This window comes from Berghia stephanieae, chromosome 4 (assembly GCF_034508935.2).
Source record: "Berghia stephanieae isolate SIO BIC M18660-M18661 chromosome 4, UCSD_Bste_1.3, whole genome shotgun sequence".
NCBI classification, from domain to species: Eukaryota; Metazoa; Mollusca; class Gastropoda; order Nudibranchia; family Aeolidiidae; genus Berghia; species Berghia stephanieae.
This window is the reverse complement of record NC_088363.1, coordinates 18,142,706-18,169,085: the sequence shown is the minus strand read 5'-3', so window position 1 is coordinate 18,169,085 and position 26,380 is coordinate 18,142,706. Positions and strand designations below refer to the sequence as shown.

Here is a 26,380-nt window from a genome sequence, read left to right as displayed (position 1 = left end):
TTCAGAAAAGTGAGTGGAGCAGGCACTTATGTTGGTAACAACAAGATATGAAGTGAATAGAAAAGTGCCAGAAGACAATAGAGAATAAAAATTTTTCGCGGCGGTGGTGGGGTTTGAACCTGCGACCTTATTGGTACGACAACTCCGCCTGGCAGGTGAGAGCGTGGCTCTACCGTGTGAGCTATCCACGAACACAAAATATTCGTTTCAAACTCAAAGTCATTACTAGATCCCTCTCTCACCTACTTCTTGAGACCGCCGATTCGTTCGTACACCACCATCGCGAATAATTTTGACCAGCAGTTAAGCTTAATAGCCAATATTCTCAACACAAACATATAACATAGAAACGATTGAGACATTGAGTATGCTCCGGTGTATGGGGTGAATTTTAATTCAGAAAAGTGAGTGGAGCAGGCACTTATGTTGGTAACAACAAGATATGAAGTGAATAGAAAAGTGCCAGAAGACAATAGAGAAAAAAAATAAACTCAATGTCTCAATCGTTTCTATGTTATATGTTTGTGTTGAGAATATTGGCTATTAAGCTTAACTGCTGGTCAAAATTATTCGCGATGGTGGTGTACGAACGAATCGGCGGTCTCAAGAAGTAGGTGAGAGAGGGATCTAGTAATGACTTTGAGTTTGAAACGAATATTTTGTGTTCGTGGATAGCTCACACGGTAGAGCCACGCTCTCACCTGCCAGGCGGAGTTGTCGTACCAATAAGGTCGCAGGTTCAAACCCCACCACCGCCGCGAAAAAAAATTTTTATTCTCTATTGTCTTCTGGCACTTTTCTATTCACTTCATATCTTGTTGTTACCAACATAAGTGCCTGCTCCACTCACTTTTCTGAATTAAAATTCACCCCATACACCGGAGCATACTCAATGTCTCAATCGTTTCTATGTTATATGTTTGTGTTGAGAATATTGGCTATTAAGCTTAACTGCTGGTCAAAATTATTCGCGATGGTGGTGTACGAACGAATCGGCGGTCTCAAGAAGTAGGTGAGAGAGGGATCTAGTAATGACTTTGAGTTTGAAACGAATATTTTGTGTTCGTGGATAGCTCACACGGTAGAGCCACGCTCTCACCTGCCAGGCGGAGTTGTCGTACCAATAAGGTCGCAGGTTCAAACCCCACCACCGCCGCGAAAAAATTTTTATTCTCTATTGTCTTCTGGCACTTTTCTATTCACTTCATATCTTGTTGTTACCAACATAAGTGCCTGCTCCACTCACTTTTCTGAATTAAAATTCACCCCATACACCGGAGCATACTCAATGTCTCAATCGTTTCTATGTTATATGTTTGTGTTGAGAATATTGGCTATTAAGCTTAACTGCTGGTCAAAATTATTCGCGATGGTGGTGTACGAACGAATCGGCGGTCTCAAGAAGTAGGTGAGAGAGGGATCTAGTAATGACTTTGAGTTTGAAACGAATATTTTGTGTTCGTGGATAGCTCACACGGTAGAGCCACGCTCTCACCTGCCAGGCGGAGTTGTCGTACCAATAAGGTCGCAGGTTCAAACCCCACCACCGCCGCGAAAAATTTTTATTCTCTATTGTCTTCTGGCACTTTTCTATTCACTTCATATCTTGTTGTTACCAACATAAGTGCCTGCTCCACTCACTTTTCTGAATTAAAATTCACCCCATACACCGGAGCATACTCAATGTCTCAATCGTTTCTATGTTATATGTTTGTGTTGAGAATATTGGCTATTAAGCTTAACTGCTGGTCAAAATTATTCGCGATGGTGGTGTACGAACGAATCGGCGGTCTCAAGAAGTAGGTGAGAGAGGGATCTAGTAATGACTTTGAGTTTGAAACGAATATTTTGTGTTCGTGGATAGCTCACACGGTAGAGCCACGCTCTCACCTGCCAGGCGGAGTTGTCGTACCAATAAGGTCGCAGGTTCAAACCCCACCACCGCCGCGAAAAATTTTTATTCTCTATTGTCTTCTGGCACTTTTCTATTCACTTCATATCTTGTTGTTACCAACATAAGTGCCTGCTCCACTCACTTTTCTGAATTAAAATTCACCCCATACACCGGAGCATACTCAATGTCTCAATCGTTTCTATGTTATATGTTTGTGTTGAGAATATTGGCTATTAAGCTTAACTGCTGGTCAAAATTATTCGCGATGAGTAGGTGAGAGAGGGATCTAGTAATGACTTTGAGTTTGAAACGAATATTTTGTGTTCGTGGATAGCTCACACGGTAGAGCCACGCTCTCACCTGCCAGGCGGAGTTGTCGTACCAATAAGGTCGCAGGTTCAAACCCCACCACCGCCGCGAAAAATTTTTATTCTCTATTGTCTTCTGGCACTTTTCTATTCACTTCATATCTTGTTGTTACCAACATAAGTGCCTGCTCCACTCACTTTTCTGAATTAAAATTCACCCCATACACCGGAGCATACTCAATGTCTCAATCGTTTCTATGTTATATGTTTGTGTTGAGAATATTGGCTATTAAGCTTAACTGCTGGTCAAAATTATTCGCGATGGTGGTGTACGAACGAATCGGCGGTCTCAAGAAGTAGGTGAGAGAGGGATCTAGTAATGACTTTGAGTTTGAAACGAATATTTTGTGTTCGTGGATAGCTCACACGGTAGAGCCACGCTCTCACCTGCCAGGCGGAGTTGTCGTACCAATAAGGTCGCAGGTTCAAACCCCACCACCGCCGCGAAAAATTTTTATTCTCTATTGTCTTCTGGCACTTTTCTATTCACTTCATATCTTGTTGTTACCAACATAAGTGCCTGCTCCACTCACTTTTCTGAATTAAAATCTAAAAATAGCTGCTTTATTGTCAATGCTATGATGTATCCTCAGTGGCGGTTCTAGCCTATTTATAGTGGTGGGGCAAAGATGAGTCGTCATATGTATATATGAGTGACAATTTTCATTCTATATATATATATATATATATATATATATATATATATATATATATATATATATATATATATATTCTCTCTCTTATTTTGTTCACCTTAAAAAAAATTATTTCAACCACAAATAATCACATTCCCAATGAAATGACAATACCAGTAGATTTTAATTATTCCAAACGTAATCAAAAATGAATCACGAAAGAGAATACAACAAAAAAAATTAAAGCGAAGAGACATAATGCAACAACACCTTAACTATACAAGTCCATCTCGTTCACTCGAAAAATTAAAAAGATGCTTTTATCCCTCAACGGCGAGATTAATATTTCTGTTACATTACTGGTTTTCAGTAGTACGTAGTAACTGTAAAGTTTTTATCGAGAAGCAACAACAGCGATATGACTCGAGTTTCATTCAGAGCTCAAATTGCATCATTTTACTTCTGTCTCGGTGGTTAGAATTATTGTGCCGGTGGTGGTAGTGGTTGGAATAGTGGTAGCGGTGGTGGTGAAGGAGGAGGAGGAGGAGGCGGAAGAGGAGACGGTGAGGGAGGATGTGATTATGGTAGTGGTTTTGATGGTGCTGTTGGTTAGAATGATAGTTGTGGAGACGATGACGGAAATTATATGATGATGTTGATATTGTTTTTATTGCTATTGTAGTACTTGTTGTTAATGTTGTTGTTGTTAATGATGATGATGATTATGATGACAACGACGATGTCGTCGACAATGATGATTACTATACGATATTACAAAGTTTATTCAATCTTAGGCTTTCACCAATAGATCATAAAATTTGATGACAACATACATGAAAGTGGAAAAAAAAAAGATAAATGGAACCAAACAATAAACTGATACCATAATAACCACACAAAAATAACAAAAAACAATCGTAATACCACCAATACGTACAATAATAATAATAATAATAATAATAATAATAATAATAATAATAATAATAATAATAATAATAATAATAATAATAATAATAATAATAATAATAATAATAATAATAATAATAATATTACCATCACCATTACTACCACCACCATCATTATTACGTTTCCAATCAGTTTTTCTCGTTTTTTAAAATTTGATACCTATAATAGACGAAATTCCGGTGATTTTGTTAAAGGGTAGTTAAAATATCTACGATTTTATTAACCCTGAAAACTACGATTTTTATTTTCCTATTTCAAGTAGGCAGTCTGCTATGACAAGTATCAGTTCCATAGTCAAAAAAAGACACATAAAAACAAAGTTTACTTAATCTTAGGCTTTCGCCAATAATTCATACAATACAATTAAGACAAAATAATGCTACCAATCTCTCCTCATGCATTCGTTAGACTATAACAATAACGACCGTGTTATCTTTACTCCTTACCCAACCAACCCCTAGCTTCCCGCCTCTTCATCACGAACTATCTTATGTATGTATTAGCTTCAGGACGGGCAAGTACGGAATCTGCCCACCCTTCCTTTAAACGTATCTATTTCCTCTATAACTTAGAATTCAACTCTCTCTTTTCTCAGAAGAGTATTTCTCGTATACTAATTGGATTCAGTAGTCTGATGTCACGCGCCCGGCAACGGCGGCCATCTTGGTTCTAAACAAAGAAAATCATTACTTTTTATTCTTCATGCTGGCTAGAACTTTTCATTCCCTTTTCATATGCCTTGAGATGAGAATGTGTAAAAGTCAAAACATGATCAAATTGATGGGGGTTTTTTCCTCTGGATACGCGTTTAAGCTCGCCGGAGAAATATTTCATACGGCGTCTGCCATTGTTCCGATAGTTTAGAGCCAGTGTTACTAAGTTACCATTCGTCATTAGGAAGGAAGTGACGTTACGACTTTTGAAGACTATTCAATTGTTGAGAAAACCAAAATGGTGGTTGTATTTTATATATTTATTTAGTCGTGACTTTTGAATAAAAGTGTTTTGTTTTATTAGAGGGAATACAATAGAAAATTACATTGTTTTGCAAAAATATTTAGTCTGGCAATAAAAATACAGCGGTAATTACTTTAAGAATTTGAAAAAAAAAGACCTAACAAATTAATTTGTTAAAAAAAAAAATTTAAAAAAAAATCAAATACGGAAACAATTTAAATAAATGAGTTTTGAGAAGCACTAAAGAAAACGAGAGAAAAAAAAAGAAATAATTTAAATGGATAGACAAATATATAAAAACAACACAAGTTAATACTAAATTGATATATTAGTAAATTAATAAATTAAATTCAATACTGAAACCTTCCCAAAGTCATTACATCAATGGTACCAGCACAAGTAAGGCAATAAATAAGAAAAAGTACGTTTGCCAAAATCTGCATTTAGTGTTCACTGGTTTATAAGGTGGGCTCATTTGAATTAGCCCGACCTAGTACTAGAGAGGCTAGACAGCAAACTCGGAGTTCAGCCAGGCGACGTGACGATGGGATGACGATGTGGGCGAGTGATGTGGAGTGGTTGGGGGGGGGGGGGGGGGGGGGGGAGTGATAAAAAAGAACAGGAGCGTATCCTGGTTTATGCATTACGGGGTGCATGGTGATTCTCAATCTATCAAAAATACACACAAATTGATTTCAGTACGAAGTATCAAGTTTAAGTACTAACTTTTGAAATTATCTAATTTGAATTAGATTATTTCGGACCTGGTAATAGACAGCATATAACTTGAAAAAACAGGCTGGTATTTGCCCACCCTGCCCATTATTACCAGCCGTCCCTGTGTATCCTAGTAACTCGTCTCAGACTAAGCTTGAAGTCCAGTCTCAGCAAATGACTAAAACTTGGCCAAACTTAGTCTTAGGTGCCGTCTGGGACTTGCTTGGTCTGCTCACATGAAAATCCGATTTTTTTCAAGTTCTTGACTAGAGTCAGAGACTACGCGCTAGTCCGCGTTCATGAAAACGGGCTCTGGTCAGACACGACAGCTTGTGCAGGGCAGTTATGCAAGGCAAAGTGTGAGGTCAACGGAGAAGAGGAAGACAAAGGAAACTGTGACATGATAACATCAAGGAATGGACAGGGGTGGCGTTGTACGAGTTGATGGAGAAGGCCAGTTATTGAGATTTGTGGCACCCGTTACCTACCAAGAGTATTATTCTATTGTACTTTCTGGTAGCACCAAACTGTGAAGGCTGCATCCCGCAAGTTCCTCAGACAACAATCTGGTCATGAGAATGAGTGAGTTAGTGAGTAATTTTGTATCTCTGTCTGCATGTGAAGGGTTTCTAGCTCAAGCCCCTAAGTTAAGCGTGAAGCGCTTGTGTCTCGTGGGAAGTCGTGAGCAATAAGCCACTCCCACGCCTCGTTCTGAAAAAAGTCCGCGAAATTAAAGGGGAGGCAAGAGAAAATCAGCTGATCGTTAAAATAGTAACAGAAAAGTGGAGGTGCTCGGCAATGAATGCAAGAAAGACATTTAAAACGCCGTAAAAATGTTTAAAAATCACTTAATGTTATAATTACCATCCATAACAACCTGTCAAATTCACATATGTAAGATGTCAAGCCAAAATTAATAATAAAATAATAAAGAACACGATTGACCGGTGGTCCGTTGACTACACATGCATACGAGTACCAGAAATATTTTGTAAACAATGTAACACAATATAATGTGTAAGTTTCAAAGCAAATGCAACCACAAATAACATCAAAGAACAATGTGGGACTACTGTTTTAATTTCATAAAACCAAACGTATATTTTCTGCCCCCGATATTGAACGAACGTGTAGTTAGTATGTATCGTACAAACAACATTCGTTTAGACAGGTAGTCGGGATTCTAGCGCCAGTTTTATTTGGGCAACCATGATTGGGATTTCACTCAATGCACTTATTATTAATTATTATTATTATTATTATTATTATTATTATTATTATTATTATTATTATTATTATTATTATTATTATTATTATTATTTATTATTATTATTATTATTATTATTATTATTATATAATAATAATAATAATAATAATAATAATAATAATAATAATAATAATAATAATAATAATAATAATAATAATAATAATAATAATAATAATAATAATAATAATAATAATAATAATAAGCAGTTGAAAGGATATAGTCTTTGGTGTATAAGTGCATATGTACAATATTTCTTATAATAAATGCTTCAAAACAAAACAAAACTAAAAAAATAAATAAAGAATAAATGAATAAAAATATCTATTTGGGCATTTACTTACATTAATAGTCTTGAAAATCACAATCACAATCCATGAAAATTAAATATCCCAAAATCCGAAGAAGACATGAATTTAATCCAAAATCCAACACAGGAATGTATTTTAATAGGAGACAGATATCCTATTAAAACCATAGCATTACTTGCAAACAACAATACCCCACTCTGCGTTTAACGGGCTTGTGGTCGTCACATTGTAAATTGTGCCGCATTAGGGTAATCGGTGTCCTAAAGACTGACATACTGACATACAATCAATGAGAACTATAAAGAATCCATTCTAGAATTCAACTACAAACTGAAAAGCATGATAAATATCACTCTCTCAAATATTTTCCTTTGCTCAGGTTCACTCACACTCTCCTTTATTGCAAAACATTGATAAGTGAGATAAAGTTTGTATTTCAATTATAAACTTAATCACATAACCTAAATGATGGAGAATAAAAACAGCTAATTATAAAAAAATTCACAGATCAAGTTATCTATTTGAACTCCGCATATTTAGCTTAATTACTCATTGACCATATATATTTTTTAATGGCATTGTTTCATTTAAACAAGACCATGACGCTTATGCCTGGACCGGGTATTCACAAATTCTGCTTTTGTGTTCCACTTTTCGAATCGAATTAATCTCTATCTTATCCGTTTGTTTGCAAATTTTCTGCACTTTATAAATAAGACCATAACGCTTATGTCTGGACCGGTTGTTCGCAAATTCTGCCTTTGTGTTCCACTGTTCGATTAGAATTAATCTCTATTTTTTCCGTTTATTTGCAAAGTTTCTGCACTTTATAAATAAGACCATAGCGCTTATGTCTGGACCGGGCATTCGCAAATTCTGCTTTTGTGTTCCACTTTTCGAATCGAATTAATATCTAGTCTATCCGTTTATTTGCAAAGTTTCTGCATTTTATTAATAAGACCATAACGCTTATGTCTGGACCGGGCATTCGCAAATTCTGCTTTTGTGTTCCACTTTTCGAATCGAATTAATCTCTATTTTATCCGTTTATTTGCAAAGTTTCTAGATTTTATAAATAAGACCATAACGCTTATGTCTGGACCGGTTGTTCGCAAATTCTGCCTTTGTGTTCCACTGTTCGATTAGAATAAATCTGTTTTTTCCGTTTATTTGCAAAGTTTCTGCACTTTATAAATAAGACCATAGCGCTTATGTCTGGACCGGGCATTCGCAAATTCTGCTTTTGTGTTCCACTTTTCAAATCGAATTAATCTCTATTTTATCCGTCTATTTGCAAAGATTCTGCACTTTATAAATAAGGCCATAACGCTTATGTCTGGACCGGGCATTCGCAAATTCTGCTTTTGTGTTCCACTTTTCGAATCGAATTAATCTCTATTTTATCTGTCTATTTGCAAAGATTCTGTACTTTATAAATAGGACTATGATGCTTATGTCTGGACTGGGTATTCGCAAATTTTCCTTTTGTGTTCCACTTTTCGAATCGAAATAACATCTAGTCTATCCGTTTATTTGCAAAGTTTCTGCACTTTATAAATAAGACCATAACGCTTATGTCTGGACCGGGCATTCGCAGATTCTGCTTTTGTGTTCCACTTTTCGAATCGAATGAATCTCTATCTTATCCGTTTATTTGCAAAGTTTCTGCACTTTATAAATAAGACCATAGCGCTTATGTCTGGACCGGGCATTCGCAAATTCTGCTTTTGTGTTCCACTTTTTGAATCGAATGAATCTCTATCTTATCCGTTTATTTGCAAAGTTTCTGCACTTTATAAATAAGACCATAACGCTTATGTCTGGACCGGGCATTCGCAAATTCTGCTTTTGTGTCCCACTTTTCGAATCGAATGAATCTCTATCTTGTCCGTTTATTTTCAAAGTTTCTAGATTTTATAAATAAGACCATAACACTTATGTCTGGACCGGGCATTCGCAAATTCTGCTTTTGTGTTCCACTTTTCGAATCGAATTAATCTCTATTTTATCCGTTTATTTGCAAAGATTCTGCACTTTATAAATAAGACCATGACGCTTATGTCTGGACCGGGTATTCGCAAATTCTCCTTTTGTGTTCCACTTTTCGAATCGAATTAATATCTAGTCTATCGGTTTATTTGCAAAGTTTCTGCATTTTATAAATAATAATAATTGTTCAAAATTTTACCTTACACCCGATATTACAAGTACAAGTGAGCCAGGTGAAGAAGATTGTCAAACAGTGTGACAGATGAAATAGGAAGAGAGAGAGAGAGAGAGAGAGAGAGAGAGAGAGAGAGAGAGAGAGAGAGAGAGAGAGAGGGTAAGAGAGAGAGAGAGATATTCGTTTTTTGTTCAAAATCCCTCTCTCTCTCTCTATCTCTCATTGCACAAGGTTGTGCTATTTACTACTATTTATCAAGAACAGCCAAGCTGGCAACCCAGTCTCTGTATAAACTAAGCAAGATGGCAACAGGGACCTCGCTCCTTATCCAATGCCGAAGCTTTAGTTTGAGTCAAACGGTTTTGTTAAAAAAAACCACCCAAAATAAGTTCGTGTCGTAAGTGATGGAAGTTGAAGTCGGCTTATTATAAAATCGTTTTTATGGTCTGTTTGGATTACCCTTTTTAAATAGAAAAAGTGAATATAACATAAACTTGAAGAATAGGCAAGCTAAATGAAATTTAAATTGACTGATTAAATGAGTACGCGAGGCTGAGTTGCGAACGACTACTGGGTTCCGACATTCCGATCCCAGTGTCATTCATGTTCACCGTACCGTGTTACTGTCTACACACTACACTGCATTGTTAGTGACTGGTCATGTCTTTTTTGTTTGTATGTTTTACGCAAGCTTAATAAAAATTAAATTGACTGATTAAATGAATACGTGAGGCAGAGTTGCGAACGACTCATGGGTTCCGACATTCCGATCCCAGTGTCAGTCATGTTCACCGTACTGTGTTACTGTCTACACACTACACGGCATTGTTAGTGACTGGTCATGCCTGTTTTGTTTGTATGTTTCTTTTAATATGGGTCAATTTACAAAGAATAATAATAGAAATGTTCAAAACAAAAACTAGATTCACTATTACGTGCCTGTAATGAAGTGCTTTCCACAAACCGTGAGCGAGAATGATGGTGGAGGTAATGGCAACCATGTGGGTTTGTTATTGTTTCCTACCTCAGTCAACCCGCGCATCCAGTTGCGCACCCACGCTGATTCTAACCAATACGCATGGCTGCTCCTTTAAAAAATATTATTTTGTTATCATTTCGAGTGCATTAATGTCTTTCTGGTAGTGAGGGTCTAAGAGAGACAACGCTGGCATACTCAAGAGTTGGTCTGACTAGTGTTTTGTAACATTGTATGTTTGTGTGTGTGTGTGTGTGTGTGTGTGTGTGTGTGTGTGTATGTGTGTGTGTGTGCTTGTGTGTGTGTTTTTGGGCATCCTTTTAGGTTTCTGTAGATACATTAAATAGTTTAATTGGCTTTAGATGACATATGCATAATGTGGTTGCTCCATATCAAATTGTGAAATATTGCCACTCCATAGACGTCTACTAACTGACGTAGATTTACGCATTTTTCATTTTCTCATCGGTCTACTTATGAGTGCCAATGATAAATGGTTTCATGAACCAAAATTAAAATTCTTTAGAAAATTGGCAAAAGGTTTATGTTACGAAGTTTGTCTATTTTGGTCTCTCCCTCTTATTATGTCACTTCCTTTAGTAGCCCGGATGTAGAATGAATGATTGACATAGTCACTGTAAGTGTAAAAGGAACAAGAAAACGAGAGACCAAATTCCATTGATTATTTACGCAGTTTTTATTATCAAGTTGGAAAGCATAATCAAGTTGCTACCATATAGACTCGTGTCTCTTCATAATATCTCATAAAGATGACAACTCCTGCTCGGCGGCGTCTGATGAGGGATTTCAAAAGGTACGAGGCTTTGGATTTTCCGTTCAATTCATCAATGTTTTTGTTGGATGATTGTTGGCAAGTTGACATAATTTTGTTGGTAATATTTTGTCGTGTCTCTTCATTTGACATACCCTTGACTTTTAAAAATAAAAATCACAACTTTCACCTTAAGTCATCCTCTTAGAATTAGAATCATAGTCTTTTTTTTTTTGTTGGTCGAAAAATAAGATTTGACTGTCTGGGTCTGCTGAGTCCGACTCTGACTGGCTGACGTAACCAGTGTCGCAGAGCAGTGACGATCAGTGTCAGTTAGGTTGGATGCTCTCAGGTATAATTAAAATAGCATTCCATTTTCAATTGAAACTTACTAACCGTCAATGACACCAAGGACGGTCTCAGTTCGACTGACACTGACAGTTAACGCCAACAACACTATTCCCTTGCCACACAACAAAGACAAAGTGACGTTATTGAAAATTGAATTATATTTGCATTGCCACGGAGCCGGAGTGATGTCCACGTTCACGATGTTATTAATATCAATTGTCTCATTTTCCCTTCTCTCTCTGCCATTTTATCTTCTTTCTTTCTCTCACTCACTTATTCTTATTAATATTAATAATACTCTCGTCTTTCTTTCTCCCATTTTCTCCTTTTCTCTCTCACTCATTGCCTTTTTTAGCAACAGAACATGCCAGTTGGTAAATCAAAATCGTCAACTACTCTTATACTCTTAACTGCCACGGAGTGATGCCAATAATAATATTACTATTCTCATTTTCTCCTCTCTCTCTCTCTCTCTCTCTCTCTCTCTCTCTCTCTCTCTCTCTCTCTCTCTCTCTCTCTCTCTCTCTCTCTCTCTCCTATGTCCTCTTTTATGGACCATGCCAGTTGGTAAATCGTCAACTTATTTACTTTTATTAACTGCCATGGACTGATGTTGTTGCACAAATCTGTGACATGAATTTTCCTTATTATGACGATGTGCAGTATATTTTCCCTTTAAAATAAAGGAAATCCTGTTTAAAAAAAAAAAAATCTTTCGGGGCATTATTTATATTTGGCACTGATTTGCCACTTCATTCTTTGTTTATTTTTACCGCTGAATCAGAAGTTTGGATCCGAAAACAACACTACTTTTTGTTTTGATATGATTTTAACTCATCTTGGAATTTGTGAAAAGACTTATGAAAATTAAAAACAATTGCTGACAAGTGTAGACTCAAACCTTTCCTAAACAATTGTCACCGAGTAAATAATTGGAAGAAAGTGATGAGTTTCGAGATTCGTATGCGGACAAATAGAGGCTCGACTGAAATGACTGCATGTACCTGAAGAGTTCCAATTTGACACCTTCATAATTGATGAACCGTCAACTACCAAGGACTCTCTCCTTGGCAATTGGCACTTCCTATAACTATAATCCAAATTTAATGGTCCCAAAATTTTGAAAATCAGATGAGGAGAAGAAATGTACTGTAATATTAAAGGCTGAAAAATGTACGCCTATTTGCCTTTGTTATTTACTGATGGGCTTTCTGACCTGAAACTGTTGCATTTCCGGTAGTGACAACTATGTAGATTTCCAAACTGGCCTAAAAGTCTGCTGGCATTTGATTGTTAGGATTTTTCTGGAATGAGTTCATATGCGGGATAAAACTTTGCTCTGAATTCAATTATTAAAAAGTTAAGATGTTGAATTACGTACCCTATCAGGAATTTTGATTTACCAATTTCTGATTTTTAAATTATCCAACAAAGCTAAATTATACCCTATTTTACCTACAATAAAAAGATAAACTAAATTGGCATTGAGTTAAACATAAACAGCACCAAACGATTGGTGGTTAATTCCTCCTGAAGAAAATAAGAATAAGACACAAATCATTGAAATCCATAAACAAAATATAAATATATGGAAATTTTTCTGAGATCCATCACTAAAAATTGGGCCACAGCCGCTAAACCATTTATCAGCTCACTGCTGGAGTGCTAAATGGAGGTTTACTGAAGTACCTAGTATGAGCTCGAGTGTAATTTTAATTTTATTATGGAAATATTCTCAACCAAAGCAAACTATTGTCCATTATAACAATGTTAAAACAAGCCCATAATTGTGTTCATTTATCAGACCTGCTAATATATTCACATTGGTTCCTACCTACAAACAATTTAGAATATTGACATTTACATGGGTCTCAAATTTCTGCTATTTAGTGGATCTGCCATTTCAAATCCTCCGCTTGAGGTCCAAGCCTTCAGTTGTATCTATTCATCTTCGAAAATTATTGTAAACAGTCTGGTTGCATGGGACATAAATGTGTTTATTAATTCTTTGATAATTTTTCCTCTTTTTTAGTATGATTTTTATGTTTTACTGTATTGTCATTAATAGGGGCATATTGCTCCACGTTATATATTATAAAATATGCCACCCATGGAAACCTTGAAATATTCCTCCTTGTAAAAAATTCTGATGTGAGACCCATGCATTTAGGAGAAAATTATGGCAATATCTCCTTTAAAAAAAATTTCAAATGTAAAAGGTGCACTCCTTTTAATTTTCATCAGTCCTACCTTAGCCTTAACCATACCTTTTTGAGACTTTGTTTCTCTTTTTCTGATTTCTCTCGAATCTGTCTGGTCAATAACTTTCATGTAAGGTGTAAGTTGTAAGCTCAAAATGATTCTTAAAAGGTAAAACCATAGAGGTCTCAAACTTGATAAAAGGCAACACGAAATTGAATACATTTCTATGTTTATTTGTATAAAATAGTCGCAATCTGAAAAATTCACAATCTGAAAATTGGAAAGCTGCTTAATTGGAATGATGTGTGTGTATTTTTGCTCTTCCAATTAAGCAGGCTTGCACTCTACTATTCTGAATATGGAACTGGAACGGTCATCACAAGCACCATGAGATGGTGTTTATTCTTAAGTACTGGCAACCTGGTCAAGATGGACCAGGCTGTCTCCAGTGGTCAGCTTTCTTGTGCCCTTAATTCAGGACAATAGTGTGTATGTGGATGCGAAGAATTTTCCATATGTGTGTAGGCGTGTTAGTGTGTATGCTAGTTTATATAGTCTGAGTGATTGATAAGCACAATATAAACCACTTGTCAGTGGGTTAATGGGTGCTATATAAGTATATTATATTATTATTACAATCATTTTAATAGGATTGAAATTAATCAAACTTTGCCCAATAATCTTGGGCACATTTTTTTATTGTGTATGCTATAAGAAGAAGTGGATTAAAAGGAATGATTTTTTTTTTCAGGAGTTCCAATCTTGTGGGGGGGGGGGGGGGGGGGGGGGGAATCCTAACTTTCTGTTGCCCTATTCATTTACACATTGACTTTTTATTTTATTTAAATGCCTTTCAAGAGGTCAGATAGAATTTTTTTTTAATGCCCTTTTTTTTACGCTGTTAAATGCTTGTTTTTCCACAGTTCAAAACTTCCGATGATTAGGTTGAATTGCTTCAAGTAATGATATTCTTGTTTTGAATGAAATTGAAATGAGTGAATAAAAGTGTGGAGTGTCATCCTATTTAATGTATTTTCTTTATTTCCTTTAAAAAAAAATTCCCATTTCTTTTCAGGTTACAAGAAGACCCACCTGCTGGTGTGAGTGGTGCACCGTCAGACAATAATATTATGCTATGGAATGCAGTTATATTTGGGTAAGTGACATAGTTCTTATTTTAAATTAAAATTTTCAGGTTTCTGAGATTGGATATTGGGGTTTTGCAGAATTTTTTCTCTGTTGAAGAGTAGATATTTAGATAAGGTTAAGTCAACAAACTGTCTAAAACACACACACACACACACACACACTAGTTTTTACAAAGTGATGAGTGGTAAATGGTGAAATAGGTCTAATGAATCAGTATTAAATGTGTAATAATCAGCTATTTTCAACAAAAACAAAACAAAACAACTTGTGCAACACAGGTGGCTGAGATTGCACCTGTTTTCAACAGATAATTGTATAATCTTGAGCCAATCTTGACACTGGCATCGATATATAGCATCTAGCCGACTTTAATTTAAGTATTATCTCAACTGTTGATAATTTTTGCAATGCAATCATAGTCAGGAATTGTCTCTGTGTGAGTTGTTAGGTGTGAAATGTTTTCAAGATCCACAGTATGGTGCCTTTTCCAAATCCAATCAGAGTCCCTTTTTCTTTCCCTCACATAGTTTCAGATCTGCTTCTTGCAAATGGAAAAAGATAATAATTGCTTAGAGTAAAAGAAACCGCTGTAATGATGAGTATGAGTTTAATACAAAAGTCTGTGAAACAGCTGTTCTCAACATTTGATAAAATATTAGGAAAATCTACACCATCACCTTTTTCATCTTTATGCAATATTCTGAACCTATACTATGATATTTTCTTTGTTTTTTTGGTCTCCTCTTTACTTGTTTAAACATCAAAACTTTTTATTGTTCGTCATTTGCAGTCTTCAGCAATTAAGCTTTCAATCATAACTTTAAAATAATCCTTTTTAGCTGTTGCAGTACTCCTTTTCCTTTTTTCTGTCTTCTTAATTATTTGAATTGTTATTTTTTAAATATTTGTATTTGAGGTCATTTTTCTCTTTACTTTATGTCTCTCTGTCCATTCCAATTTTAATTGATTTGAATAAAAGTGACTGTTATTCAAATTTATACAGATTCAATTTTAATGAACATTCCCGTTTCTCATTTACAGACCCCATGACACACCATTTGAAGATGGTACATTCAAGTTAACAATAGAATTCACAGAAGAATATCCAAATAAACCTCCTACAGTTCGATTCATATCAAAGATGTTTCATCCAAATGGTAGGTTGTTTTTTTGTGTTTTTTTTGTTTTGTTTGTTTTTTGTTGACCGTCTACAGCCGGTAATCAATATTCTAGAATTGTAATTACTGCAATATTATTGCATGGTTTTAGAATTAGGTGACATTGACATAAAGGGGTATACAAGAAATTGAAATTGGTAAACTGTATTATGGAGTTGTACTGTCTAATATTTCTTAACTTAGTGTATACAAAATTCATTCATTGAAACAGTGTGAAATCGGTCAGTTTACTCAAAATCCAATTGATTTTTGTCGGGATGCACCTGTTTATGGATGCAATTACTTATTTGTGATTTGCTGTCTTTCTTATAGAGGGAACAAAACTGACGTCATTCAGCTCTTTGCTGTTGATTTTCGCCAGCCATTTTAATGATTATTTTTCACTAAATTCTACTATCAATTAGACTATAAACATTCAATGTTATACATAGTTTTGTGTGTTGGTAGATTGTTATACAGGCTGGTGGATGTTGTGAATATTTTAGCTAAACACATATCATCAATAGTTATATTTGTCATTCAGGTGTTTAAAGCTGAATTTATTATAATTATAAATTTCAAGCTTTGGTTTCGTTTATATATACATATATATGGTTTATCTAGGACAATGGATATAGTTTCCTAAAGTGATAGAAAATAGAATGTCACATCTCACTTTGTAATTTAAACTCATTTTTAGGCATCTGCTTCACTTTGACATAATACAGTACTCGCTAGATTCTAGTACGATTTCTAGAGAAGCCAAAAAGTGTGCTAGAATCTGAGTGTGTCAAAATTTGATGGCCATGGGAGTTAACCAATACATACCCTGTTCTTCAGGTATTATTTCGATTCATCTTGATTATCAGCAATCCTGCACGTTGGGGAGTATGGACTGGTACTTATGCATTCCCGGCCCCATTTGATTATTAAAAAATAGTAATTTTTTAAATGTTATATTTTACGTAATTACGGTAACACTCTGTTATACATGTGTGTTTAAATGAAAAGAGTATCAATATCAAAGGAAACGGAATTTGAGATTGTACAATAACTGAAAGAGACACATATTTTATTTCATATTCACATCGCATTCAAACCTCTTTTTAAAATCTAAAACATCGCGCAAATCTTTCAGACAGTCGATAGGAAATTGACTAAAGGCGCGCTCTTGAGTTTTGAAACAAACTATAGGCAATTCCCACTATGCTAGCTGGATATAAAAGGCAAAGTTCATACTTTTTATGGTTCAATGTGTAAGGTGAGGTTGATTCAGATTGCAATTCTAGTTGAATGTTGTTATTTGTTGCAGTGGCAATAAATATTTTAAAAATGTTTTTCTTCTTCTTTTTTTTTGACCAGTTTACGCCGATGGGAGTATATGTCTTGATATTCTACAGAACAGATGGAGTCCTACATATGATGTGTCTGCTATTCTTACATCTATCCAGGTATATTTTTTCTCCTTTATATTTTATTTTATTTTACTTATTTTTTTCTTTCGAATCGTGAACCACAACTGTCCTTTAAATGTCTTTTGTAAATTTCCTTAAACTTGTCCACTATTTCTTTCTTCCAATTTATTGATTTTAGTGTTACATATTATTTTTTTGAGTTTCATGGTCAACTTTCATCATTTGTGTGGCAGCATGGGATATACCAGGCTAAAGGCATACATTTAGGATTTTAAGTGTATGCAAAAATAGGTTGTTGCATTATAGATATTAGAATTAAGATTTTGGTTTTAAAATATATCTACATCTTTTTTTCAGAGTATTATTGTTGTCCAAGCACTTAGACTTTAAAGTAAAGATTGCAGTATTTATAATACAAAGAAATTGTTTCCATCGTATGACACAACTGTCCATTTTAAATATAATCGGACCTACCACAGACAACAGACAAATACATCTATTGGACAAAATCAGGATTTTAAAGTAGAAAATTGATCAATCCAAAATTCATGTTTTTCTCTTAATTGATACTGTCACTCCAAAGTGTTGTAGAAAAGAGTAAGTATCATTAGATTTGGAATTTATCTATTTCTGAAAGGAGTAAAGTGGAATCTAGTAACTAGACGACGTGTGTCCTTAGGGACAAAGACGAAATCTTGTTAGTTTATTCAACATTGCCTTGAGCACATCGTGAAACGTTCGATATAAATGCCGTATTATCATCCTCCAGTAATTGCAATACTTTAAAAAATTATTTAAAGTTTCCAGAAATGACTGGAATGTTTTGAAATTACCCATATTCAAAATTGACAAAATTGCTTCTAAATCACGTTTCCCACACTGCCTCACATTTATTACCTCCCACTCCCCACCCCTGCCATCCCTTCATTGTCATTGCAAGTACACATGTTGAAACTATTAAATAACTTTACCACTTTTTGGCCCTTACCATAGCCTCTATATTTCAAATTTGTATTTTGAGTGCCTGAGTTTGGTGAAATAATTCAATTATTTGACTTTCCTTGTGAACCCAATGAAATGTCTAGGGCACACTTAAGAAGTGCACTTCTTTATTTATTTTTTGTTTATTACAACGATACTTGTGTGTAAGGAGGAAAATATATTCATTTATTTTTCTAAAATTTAAATTTAACAAAAACAAGGACCAACAACTTGCAATTAAAGACCCCCTTAATTAATTTATAATGAGGATTGATTTATTATTGGGCAAACCTTAAATTACAATTTGGAGTGTTGTAGAGGTTTGCCTCTAAAAAAAAAGCATTCTGATCTCTGTAAAAAGTAAAGAAACCACTTTCTCAGTCAATGTCTACATCAAACTATTTTTTTCAGGAGACATTTTTTCCCTAAAGAAAATCCCTCAGAAATAAAGGTCTTGTGTGAACAAGTCGGTTGGAGAATAAAAAACCCAAACCCTCTCTATGCATTATTCTCATTTTGAGTTTGATATAGTCTTTTATGGAAATTTGTGAAAATTTCAAGATGTGTTGAGAAAATGGGGTCTCAATCATATTTAATAATTACTTTTTTTTTCTCCCCTTCCTCAACGTGTCTTCCTTAGTCTCTGCTTCATGACCCAAATCCAAATAGTCCTGCCAACAACGAAGCAGCCCAATTGTACAGGGAAAACCGCCGTGAATATGAGAAAAAAGTAGCTGCTATTGTACAGGAAAGCTGGAATGATGATGATGATGATGTAGATGATGAGGAGGATGAAGAGGAGAGCAAGGGCGAATCTTAGCAACTAGATCACATGTGCACATGTCCATGGGGACAAAGAAGAGATCTTTAAAGACTTGTTAGTTTACTCAACAGGAACTCCATTACAATCCCATAGATGTCATTTTAAAAATCAGCAAATTGAATATCATTGTGCTTTCTTTATTCTCCGTCAACTGTGGTTTATCATTTTATTTTTTAGATTTAAATCACATTATATCGAGACTAAAGGAAAGTCTCATTTTTGCTCCAGCTTACCTTCCACCCAATTTCCTGCCTTTTTTTTTTTTTTAGATTTTATTATAGCAATTAAACATTTCCTTCAGAGTTGTGATTGCTCTTCATGTTTATATAATGAATTCTCAGAGGCAGTGTAATGCAGTGATGTGTATTTTAACTAAAATATTTTTTTTTATCATCATGGTCATAATAGGATGATAAAATAATGTTATCTTAGTCTATAAAGAATGAAGAGTTGAAAATTGAATAGTTGATTACATTATGAAATAGTTTGCATCTGTCAGAGATCCCCATGAATAATCAGTCATTGTAATTATTTCACTTGACATCTATTTATTCTTGTGGCAGCAAAATTGGTGAAGGGAGAATTTGCATCGCACTACTCATTTCCCTGTGGATGAATTCTACTTTGTGTTTGGATAGATAAAAAAATATTACCCTTCCCTATCTTTATGATCAGGGATCAAATATTAAAAAACCAAGCTTTTTCTTTTTTCACGGTGATGTAAAGTTGACCATGGCCTCATAAATTTTGAGTTTGTACAGAAATGTTCAGTGATTGAAAAATGACTGTAGTTTTATTTAATGAATGGCTCGTCTCATTTTGTTTTCTCCATTCAGTCTCTTTTAGATGAGCCTAACCCAAACAGTCCCGCTAACAATTTGGCTGCCAAACTTTATCAGGAAAATCGACGGGAGTATGAAAAAAAGGTGAAGGTGATTGTCGAAGAGAGTTGGTTGTTCATCGGGGAAGTGTGACAGATGGATGTTGAGGTTAGAGGAGGCGTGGTCTTACACGCGTTATTAAACATGTGAGCGCATGTATGGTGTATGTGGATGGATGTTTAATGGTAATTGGCAGATAGAATATATGATATGAATGTATGCATGGTAGCATCTTTATTTTTTAATTTTATTTTATAGTGACTAAATAAATGGGGAATAGACAGTTAAGTGTTTTCCGTTTGTAATGAGGATCTCTAATTACTATTGAAAAAGAGAGGCGTTTCATGATTATTTGGTCTTTCAGTAGTGAAAAAATTTGCCTGTACTATTTGATGAAATCTGGAGCTGCACATGTTCAAGGGATTTGAGAGGAAAGAGAGTGGGACAACAAAAGTATTGCAAAGTTTTCCCAGCCTAAAGTTTTTTTTTGTTGTTTTTGTTTTCAAAGATAAAACTAAACCCCACATTGTCAAACTAAATAGATCTCTAGAGACAATTCTGCTGTTTAAACTATCTGCTTTGTCATCAAAAGTATTGCGCAGGATTAAATAAAAACCTTTGTAAACCTAACCAAATTAAATCCAGATAAATCCAGAATGCACAACAAACACAATTACTGGTCGTAGGTTTTCTTGAAACCTGATAGCACTGCCACATCCACTTTAGATTTTTTCACTGAGTTTTCGGGGAAAGACTTAAAAAAAAACAACAAACAAATAAAATAAGATTGAACAAATCTCATGTGATTTGAAATTTGTTACTGACATGACCTCTGGGTGAAATTAACTTCAGTAGAAAATTATATCTCCAATGTTAGATGGGGCAGGTGGATGTGGAAAATTATGATTTCTATCTGTGAACTTTTGTTAATTTCAAATTGATTGGTCTGATATTAATACAGCCCCCTCCCTTTGCTCTCTGCCTCACACATTTCACGCTGAAAATGTTGTGGTAATTGACCATTTCGTTCCTCATCTGTCACTTGAATGCATGAGGAATCTTTTTTTTTTTTTACGCATTCAAGTTCTTCATTTTATTTAATAAAGTAATATTTATTTTTCTTCTTTAAATTAATGACCTGTAAAATAGTCAAATTGCATTTTAAAAGCTTTGATGGCCTTACCTTTTATCTTTTCAAAGGGTGGAAAAAGTATTTGAAATCCTTAGGTGTAATAATAAATAGAAACCGAAAGACGATGTCATATCTTTTGTTAATGAGATGGGTATGTGAATGAAATATGAATGTGTATTCGTTAACTATTGTGATGCTTTATCATTATTTTTTTTAACAATCATTATTTGTTGTTGAAAATAAGATATCTGTACAAAGTGTAATAAAGTTTGTAACATTGACACTTAAGAATGGCTGTGTTAAGTTTTCTTTATCTTTATCTATTTTCTAAAGTTTCAGATGAAAAACTTGTCCATCATCACATTTTATTTGTATGTTTAGCCTTGATTTATGGGTCCTAGTCACTTGTCCCAATCCGGACACCCTGTGTTCCAGTTGTGATACCCCTTTGTACCCATGACCCCCCTTTGAGAAGTTAGACAAGCTCTATTAACCTTGACATCAGTAAAAGGGAAGGGTGGGAATTTAGCTCATTGAACTTCTTTTCTTCAAAGTTCAAGGCTTGAACCCTGTGTAATGAAGAAACTCTCAGAGATGAGTTTAAGGATTTGTCCTTCTCATTGAAAAAGAAACAAGGATTGATGTCAAGTTAACGAAAATTTCTGCTTTGAGTTTGAGGAGTGCTTTGTATTTCCTCATAGCATTGCAGATTAGGACATAATTTTCAGTGTTGTAAGAAAGAACTTAACTGAAGCAAGGTCCTCCATGTCCACAAAATCCTTGAATCCCTACTGGTCTCACAGATAAACACCTCCCTGTATACGACCCCTGGAGATGAATATTTGAGAAGATGCAATAAGGCAACAAGAGAGCATCTTCTTGCTTCCTCTCACAACTAGATTTATCCCAGTGATTGTATATAGACATCTTTTGACATCTGGTTCTACATAAATACTTGTAAGATTTTAAGATCCCATTATCGTCTTCCTCCTCTCTACTCCCTTCTTTTCTTTTTTTCCCTCCTATTTGTTCGGTTGCCTGTAATTTCCAAGCAACATGTATAAGAATACAAATTTTTAGTTAAGTTATAGTTATATGTCTTCTGTTTGCTGAGACTGCCAATGCAGTTTGCCACAGCATTCAGGCACAATTGCAGTAGGGTATCCCTAATTCCATATTCCTGGGCGGGGTTCCTGACCTCCCATAGTGGGCAGGGGGGTACATACTGTGTCTTCTATCCCCTTATATCTGTTTTCCAACATGCTTTCTGTCTTTGTCTTGGAATGAGATTACTTGGCTGAGGTGGAAACGGTCGAATGTATAGTTAGTTTTGGGAGATGATATTTTTTTCATTGTAAATCATCTCTCTGATATGCTATTATTATATAGGTATTATGCTTTCTTTATTTTATATATGATTTGTAAAACATTTGAGTGTGTTCCTCTTAGCGGGGACTTGTGCTTGTGTCTGGATGAGACTTTTAGTGATCTCAAACTAAGTACTTTGATACAGTGCTTTTGGAATCGACACCCGTTTCTTATTTGAACCAATTCCCCTTTGTCTTCCCTTTTCTTGGATGCTTTATTGTAATTCTAGAACTTTTTACTATCCCATTTTCTTCCTTTTTACTGGCGCTGATATGACCTTAATGTGTTGCAAGCGCCATAAAACCCTTAAAAACAAAACAAAAACAAAACAATTCCATATTCCAAACGTTGGCAGGTCTGATGTAGAATTCTGCCTGGATAAGGATCCAAGGTCTTCCATCGTGGGCTTGAAAGGTCATTCTTGCCGTGTTTGGGTGGGGTCTTTTGACCTCCCATGGTGGGCAGACGGTCGCTTGCTATGTCTTCTATCCCCCTACATGTTTTCTGAGTTGCTTCCTGTCCTTGTCTTGAAATAGGACTATTTGGTTTTGTCCTGACCCTTGGCTGAGAGGGAAACAGTCAAATTGATAGTGATAGTTTTTGGAAGTGATATATTTCTTCTTGTAAATGATCTCTGTTATGTGGGGATTGTTATATTTTTGTATTGAACATATCTTGGTAAACATTTTAGTGTGTTCCTCAGTGGGATCCTGTGCTTACTTTTTCTTGGGTATTTTAATTGTAATTCTAGAAATTTTTAACTTCCATTTTCTTCCTTTTTACTGGCACTGATATGTGCTAGAAAAGTGTCGTCTCAAGCGCCCTAAAACCCAAACAATCAAGATCCTTGGTCTTCCATTGTGAGCTTGGAAGGTCACTCTTGCTTTGTTTTAGTTGGTTGTGTTTGGGTGGGGTCTTCTGACTTCTCAAGATGGACAGGGTCACTTGCTACGTCTTCTGTCCCCCTATATCTGCTTTCTGTCTTTGTCTTGAAATGGAATTAGGTACTTGGTTTTGTCCTGGCCGTTGGCTAGGAGTGAAACAGTCGAGTGTTAGTTTTGGGGGTTATATTTTTTTCCTTGTGAATCATCTCTCTCTAAGTACTGATAGTTATGTTTTCTGTCTCAAACATATCTTGTAAACATTTGAGTGAATTCCTCTCATTGGGATCCTGCGCTGGTGTCCGAATGAGGTAATCTCAAGCTAAGAATACTGATAGTATGCTCTTGGAATTGATATATGTTCCCTATTTGAACCAATTCCCCTTTGCCTTCCTTTTTTCTTGGGTACTTTATTGTAATCCTAGAATTATTGACTATCCCATTTTCTTCCTTTTTGGTGGTGCTGATACGACCTCAATGTGTCGCAAGTGCCATAGAACCCTTCAGAACAAACCAAAACAATTAGTGGGTTGTTGGGGGGGGGGGGGGGGGGGGGGGGGGGGTGCTGCTTCTATCCTCTGAATCTTTTTCTGAAATGACATAAGTTCTGCCCATATTCTAGCTGAAGTTCTTTTTCATGGTGGCCTTATGCTGGGATTGCTCCTGGGAATCACTTACGCAAATTCTTGCTCTTTGTCTCACTCCTTAGACTCAATCGAATCGCATACATACACAGAACACACTAAAAAAAATTTAACATCTGTGAACAGTAAGCTCTTTTTTTGCTGTTTACCTTTTTTTTTTAAATAGAAACATTTTCTATATAGGTGCTGACATGACCTCAAAGTATGATGAGCGCAAACATCTAACGGATGCTTCATAAATTACTGGGTCCTATTATTATTTCCGTTCTCTTCTTTCTCGCTCGATGCTTTCTGTCCTTGCTCTGGATTTTGATTAAAATGGTCTCGGCCCTTATTGACATTTTCAAAATTTATTAATTTACCCGCCCAATTAAATTTTTTTTTGTTGCTACTACACTGGCATGTAAAAAATCACATTAAATCAAAGTCTTGTTTTGCTATACGCCTGCTTGTTCGAATACAGGTGGGGTGACATGAAGAGCTGATGAATAAAGCTTTGACAACATATCGATTTTGGTGGAAAAAAAATGGCATAGGCTAATTGATAATTGACACTCACAGTCAGTCTCTAGAAAACCTATATTATGCTTGGTGTAGGTAGAGAGGGGCCAACAAATTCCACTTTCAAGGTGTAAAAGAAATGAAGCGAAAAGTGACAACACAATAAGGTTAACCAAAAAGGGATAGCTAAAAGTTAAAGACTCGGTAGATTGAAGACAATATGAAATGCTTTTTTTCCCCCTATTTGTCATTGTTATTAGATTTCCGATACCGTCCTAAAGCAGTAATCTCAATGAAGATTATCAACCCGTTGATAATGTTTTTGTTTTTTAAGGGTTTTACGGTACTTGCAACACGTTAAGGTCAATATCAGCGCCAGTAAAAAGGAAGATAATGGGATAGTCAAAAGTTCTAGAATTACAATTAAAGCACCCAAGAAAAGGAAAGACAAAGGGGAATTGGTTCAAATAAGAAACAGGTGTAGATTCCAAGAGCCCACTATCAAAGTATTTAGTTTCAGATCCTGGGTGGGGTTCCTGGCCTTCCATAGGGGGCAGATGGCGCTTTCCGTGTCTTCTTTCCATTTATATTTGTTTTCCAATTTGCTTTCTGTCTTTGTCTTGGAATGAGATTACTTGGCTTTGCCCTGGGCCTGGCCGTAGAGCTTGGCTGGGAGGGAAACAGTCAAATGCATAGTTATTGTTTTGGGAGATGATATTTTTTTCCTTGTAAATCATCTCTCTGTTATGTATTGTTATCTTTATTTTGAATGGATAATGTAAACATTTCTTGCGCTGGTGTCCGAGTGAGACATTTAGGTGATCTCAAACTACATTGATGGTGAGCTCTTGGAATCTACATCTGTTCCCTGTTTGAACCATTCCCATTTGTCTTACTTTTTCCTCAAGTCCTCTTATTTCTAAATCTAAAATCTTTTCACTATCCAATTTTCCTTTTTAATGACGCTGATATGACCTAAATGTGTTGCAAGCGCCGTTAAACCCTTCAAAATAAAACATTACCGTAGTTTGAGATCACCTAAAAGTCTCATCCAGACACAAGCACAGGTCCCCACTAATAGGAACACACTCAAATGTTTTACAAATCACAAAAACATAATGCAGTGCATAACAGAGAGATGATTTACAAGGAAAAAATATATCTCTCAAAAGTAACTATACATTTGACTGTTTCCCTCTCTGCCAGGGCATCTGACCAGGACCAGGACAAAACCAAGTAATCTCATTTCAAGACAAAGACAGAAAGCAAGTTGGAAAACAGATTTAGGGGGATATAAGACGCAGTAAGTAGCCTACCTCCCTGCCCGCTATGGGAGGTCAGGAACCCCACCCAGGACCCGTTGATAATGTACATAGTCGTATCCTTAAAAAATACATACAAATACATATTCTTGGAACTATCCCGCAGGCTACTTCACTACTTAGATTGAGTGTTAGCAGTTTTATAATATGGTGGACAACTATGTAGTGACAAATTGTAAAAATGTAGTCATCGTTTATGAGTTACATCACTTAAAGATTTTATTTTCTCTCTTTAGTAACAATAGTGCTAACCAGATTATTTCCTTTTCTGTTGCCATTTTCATTATGTCCGGCCAACCAAAATCAGCTGGCCCTCCACTCTGTAACTGGTACAGTGGTGCATAGAATTACACTTCAACATTCTACCAAAACAAAAAAATACATACCATTACATATTTTTGCAAAATTTTATAGAACCATGCAATTTTAAATCATTTGTCCAAATACAGAGCAAAACCTGAATAACGACATAGTTGGGACGAGGGAAATCGTGTCTTTATCCAGGCTTGTCATTATTGTAGGGTTTTCAAGAGACAAAGGGGTGTGATT

At 35.5% G+C, this 26,380-nt stretch overlaps 1 protein-coding gene across 2 annotated transcripts; it reads left to right on the top strand.

Moving 5' to 3' along the window:
- The first annotated feature begins 10,838 nt into the window (after nt 1-10,838).
- On the top strand, nt 10,839-21,403 carry LOC144970142 (ubiquitin-conjugating enzyme E2 A). Of its 2 annotated transcripts, none has more exons than XM_078909417.1 (5): nt 10,839-11,066; nt 14,653-14,733; nt 15,768-15,883; nt 17,246-17,334; nt 18,920-21,403. In XM_078909417.1, exons 1-5 carry the CDS (start codon nt 11,023-11,025, stop codon nt 19,097-19,099), a joined length of 510 nt encoding a protein of 169 aa, XP_078765543.1. In that variant the 5' UTR covers nt 10,839-11,022; the 3' UTR covers nt 19,100-21,403. The 2 variants fall into 2 exon arrangements, with proteins under 2 accessions (XP_078765543.1, XP_078765544.1); XM_078909418.1 differs by having other exon boundaries at nt 10,842-11,066; nt 19,939-21,403.
- Nucleotides 21,404-26,380: the final 4,977 nt, after the last annotated feature.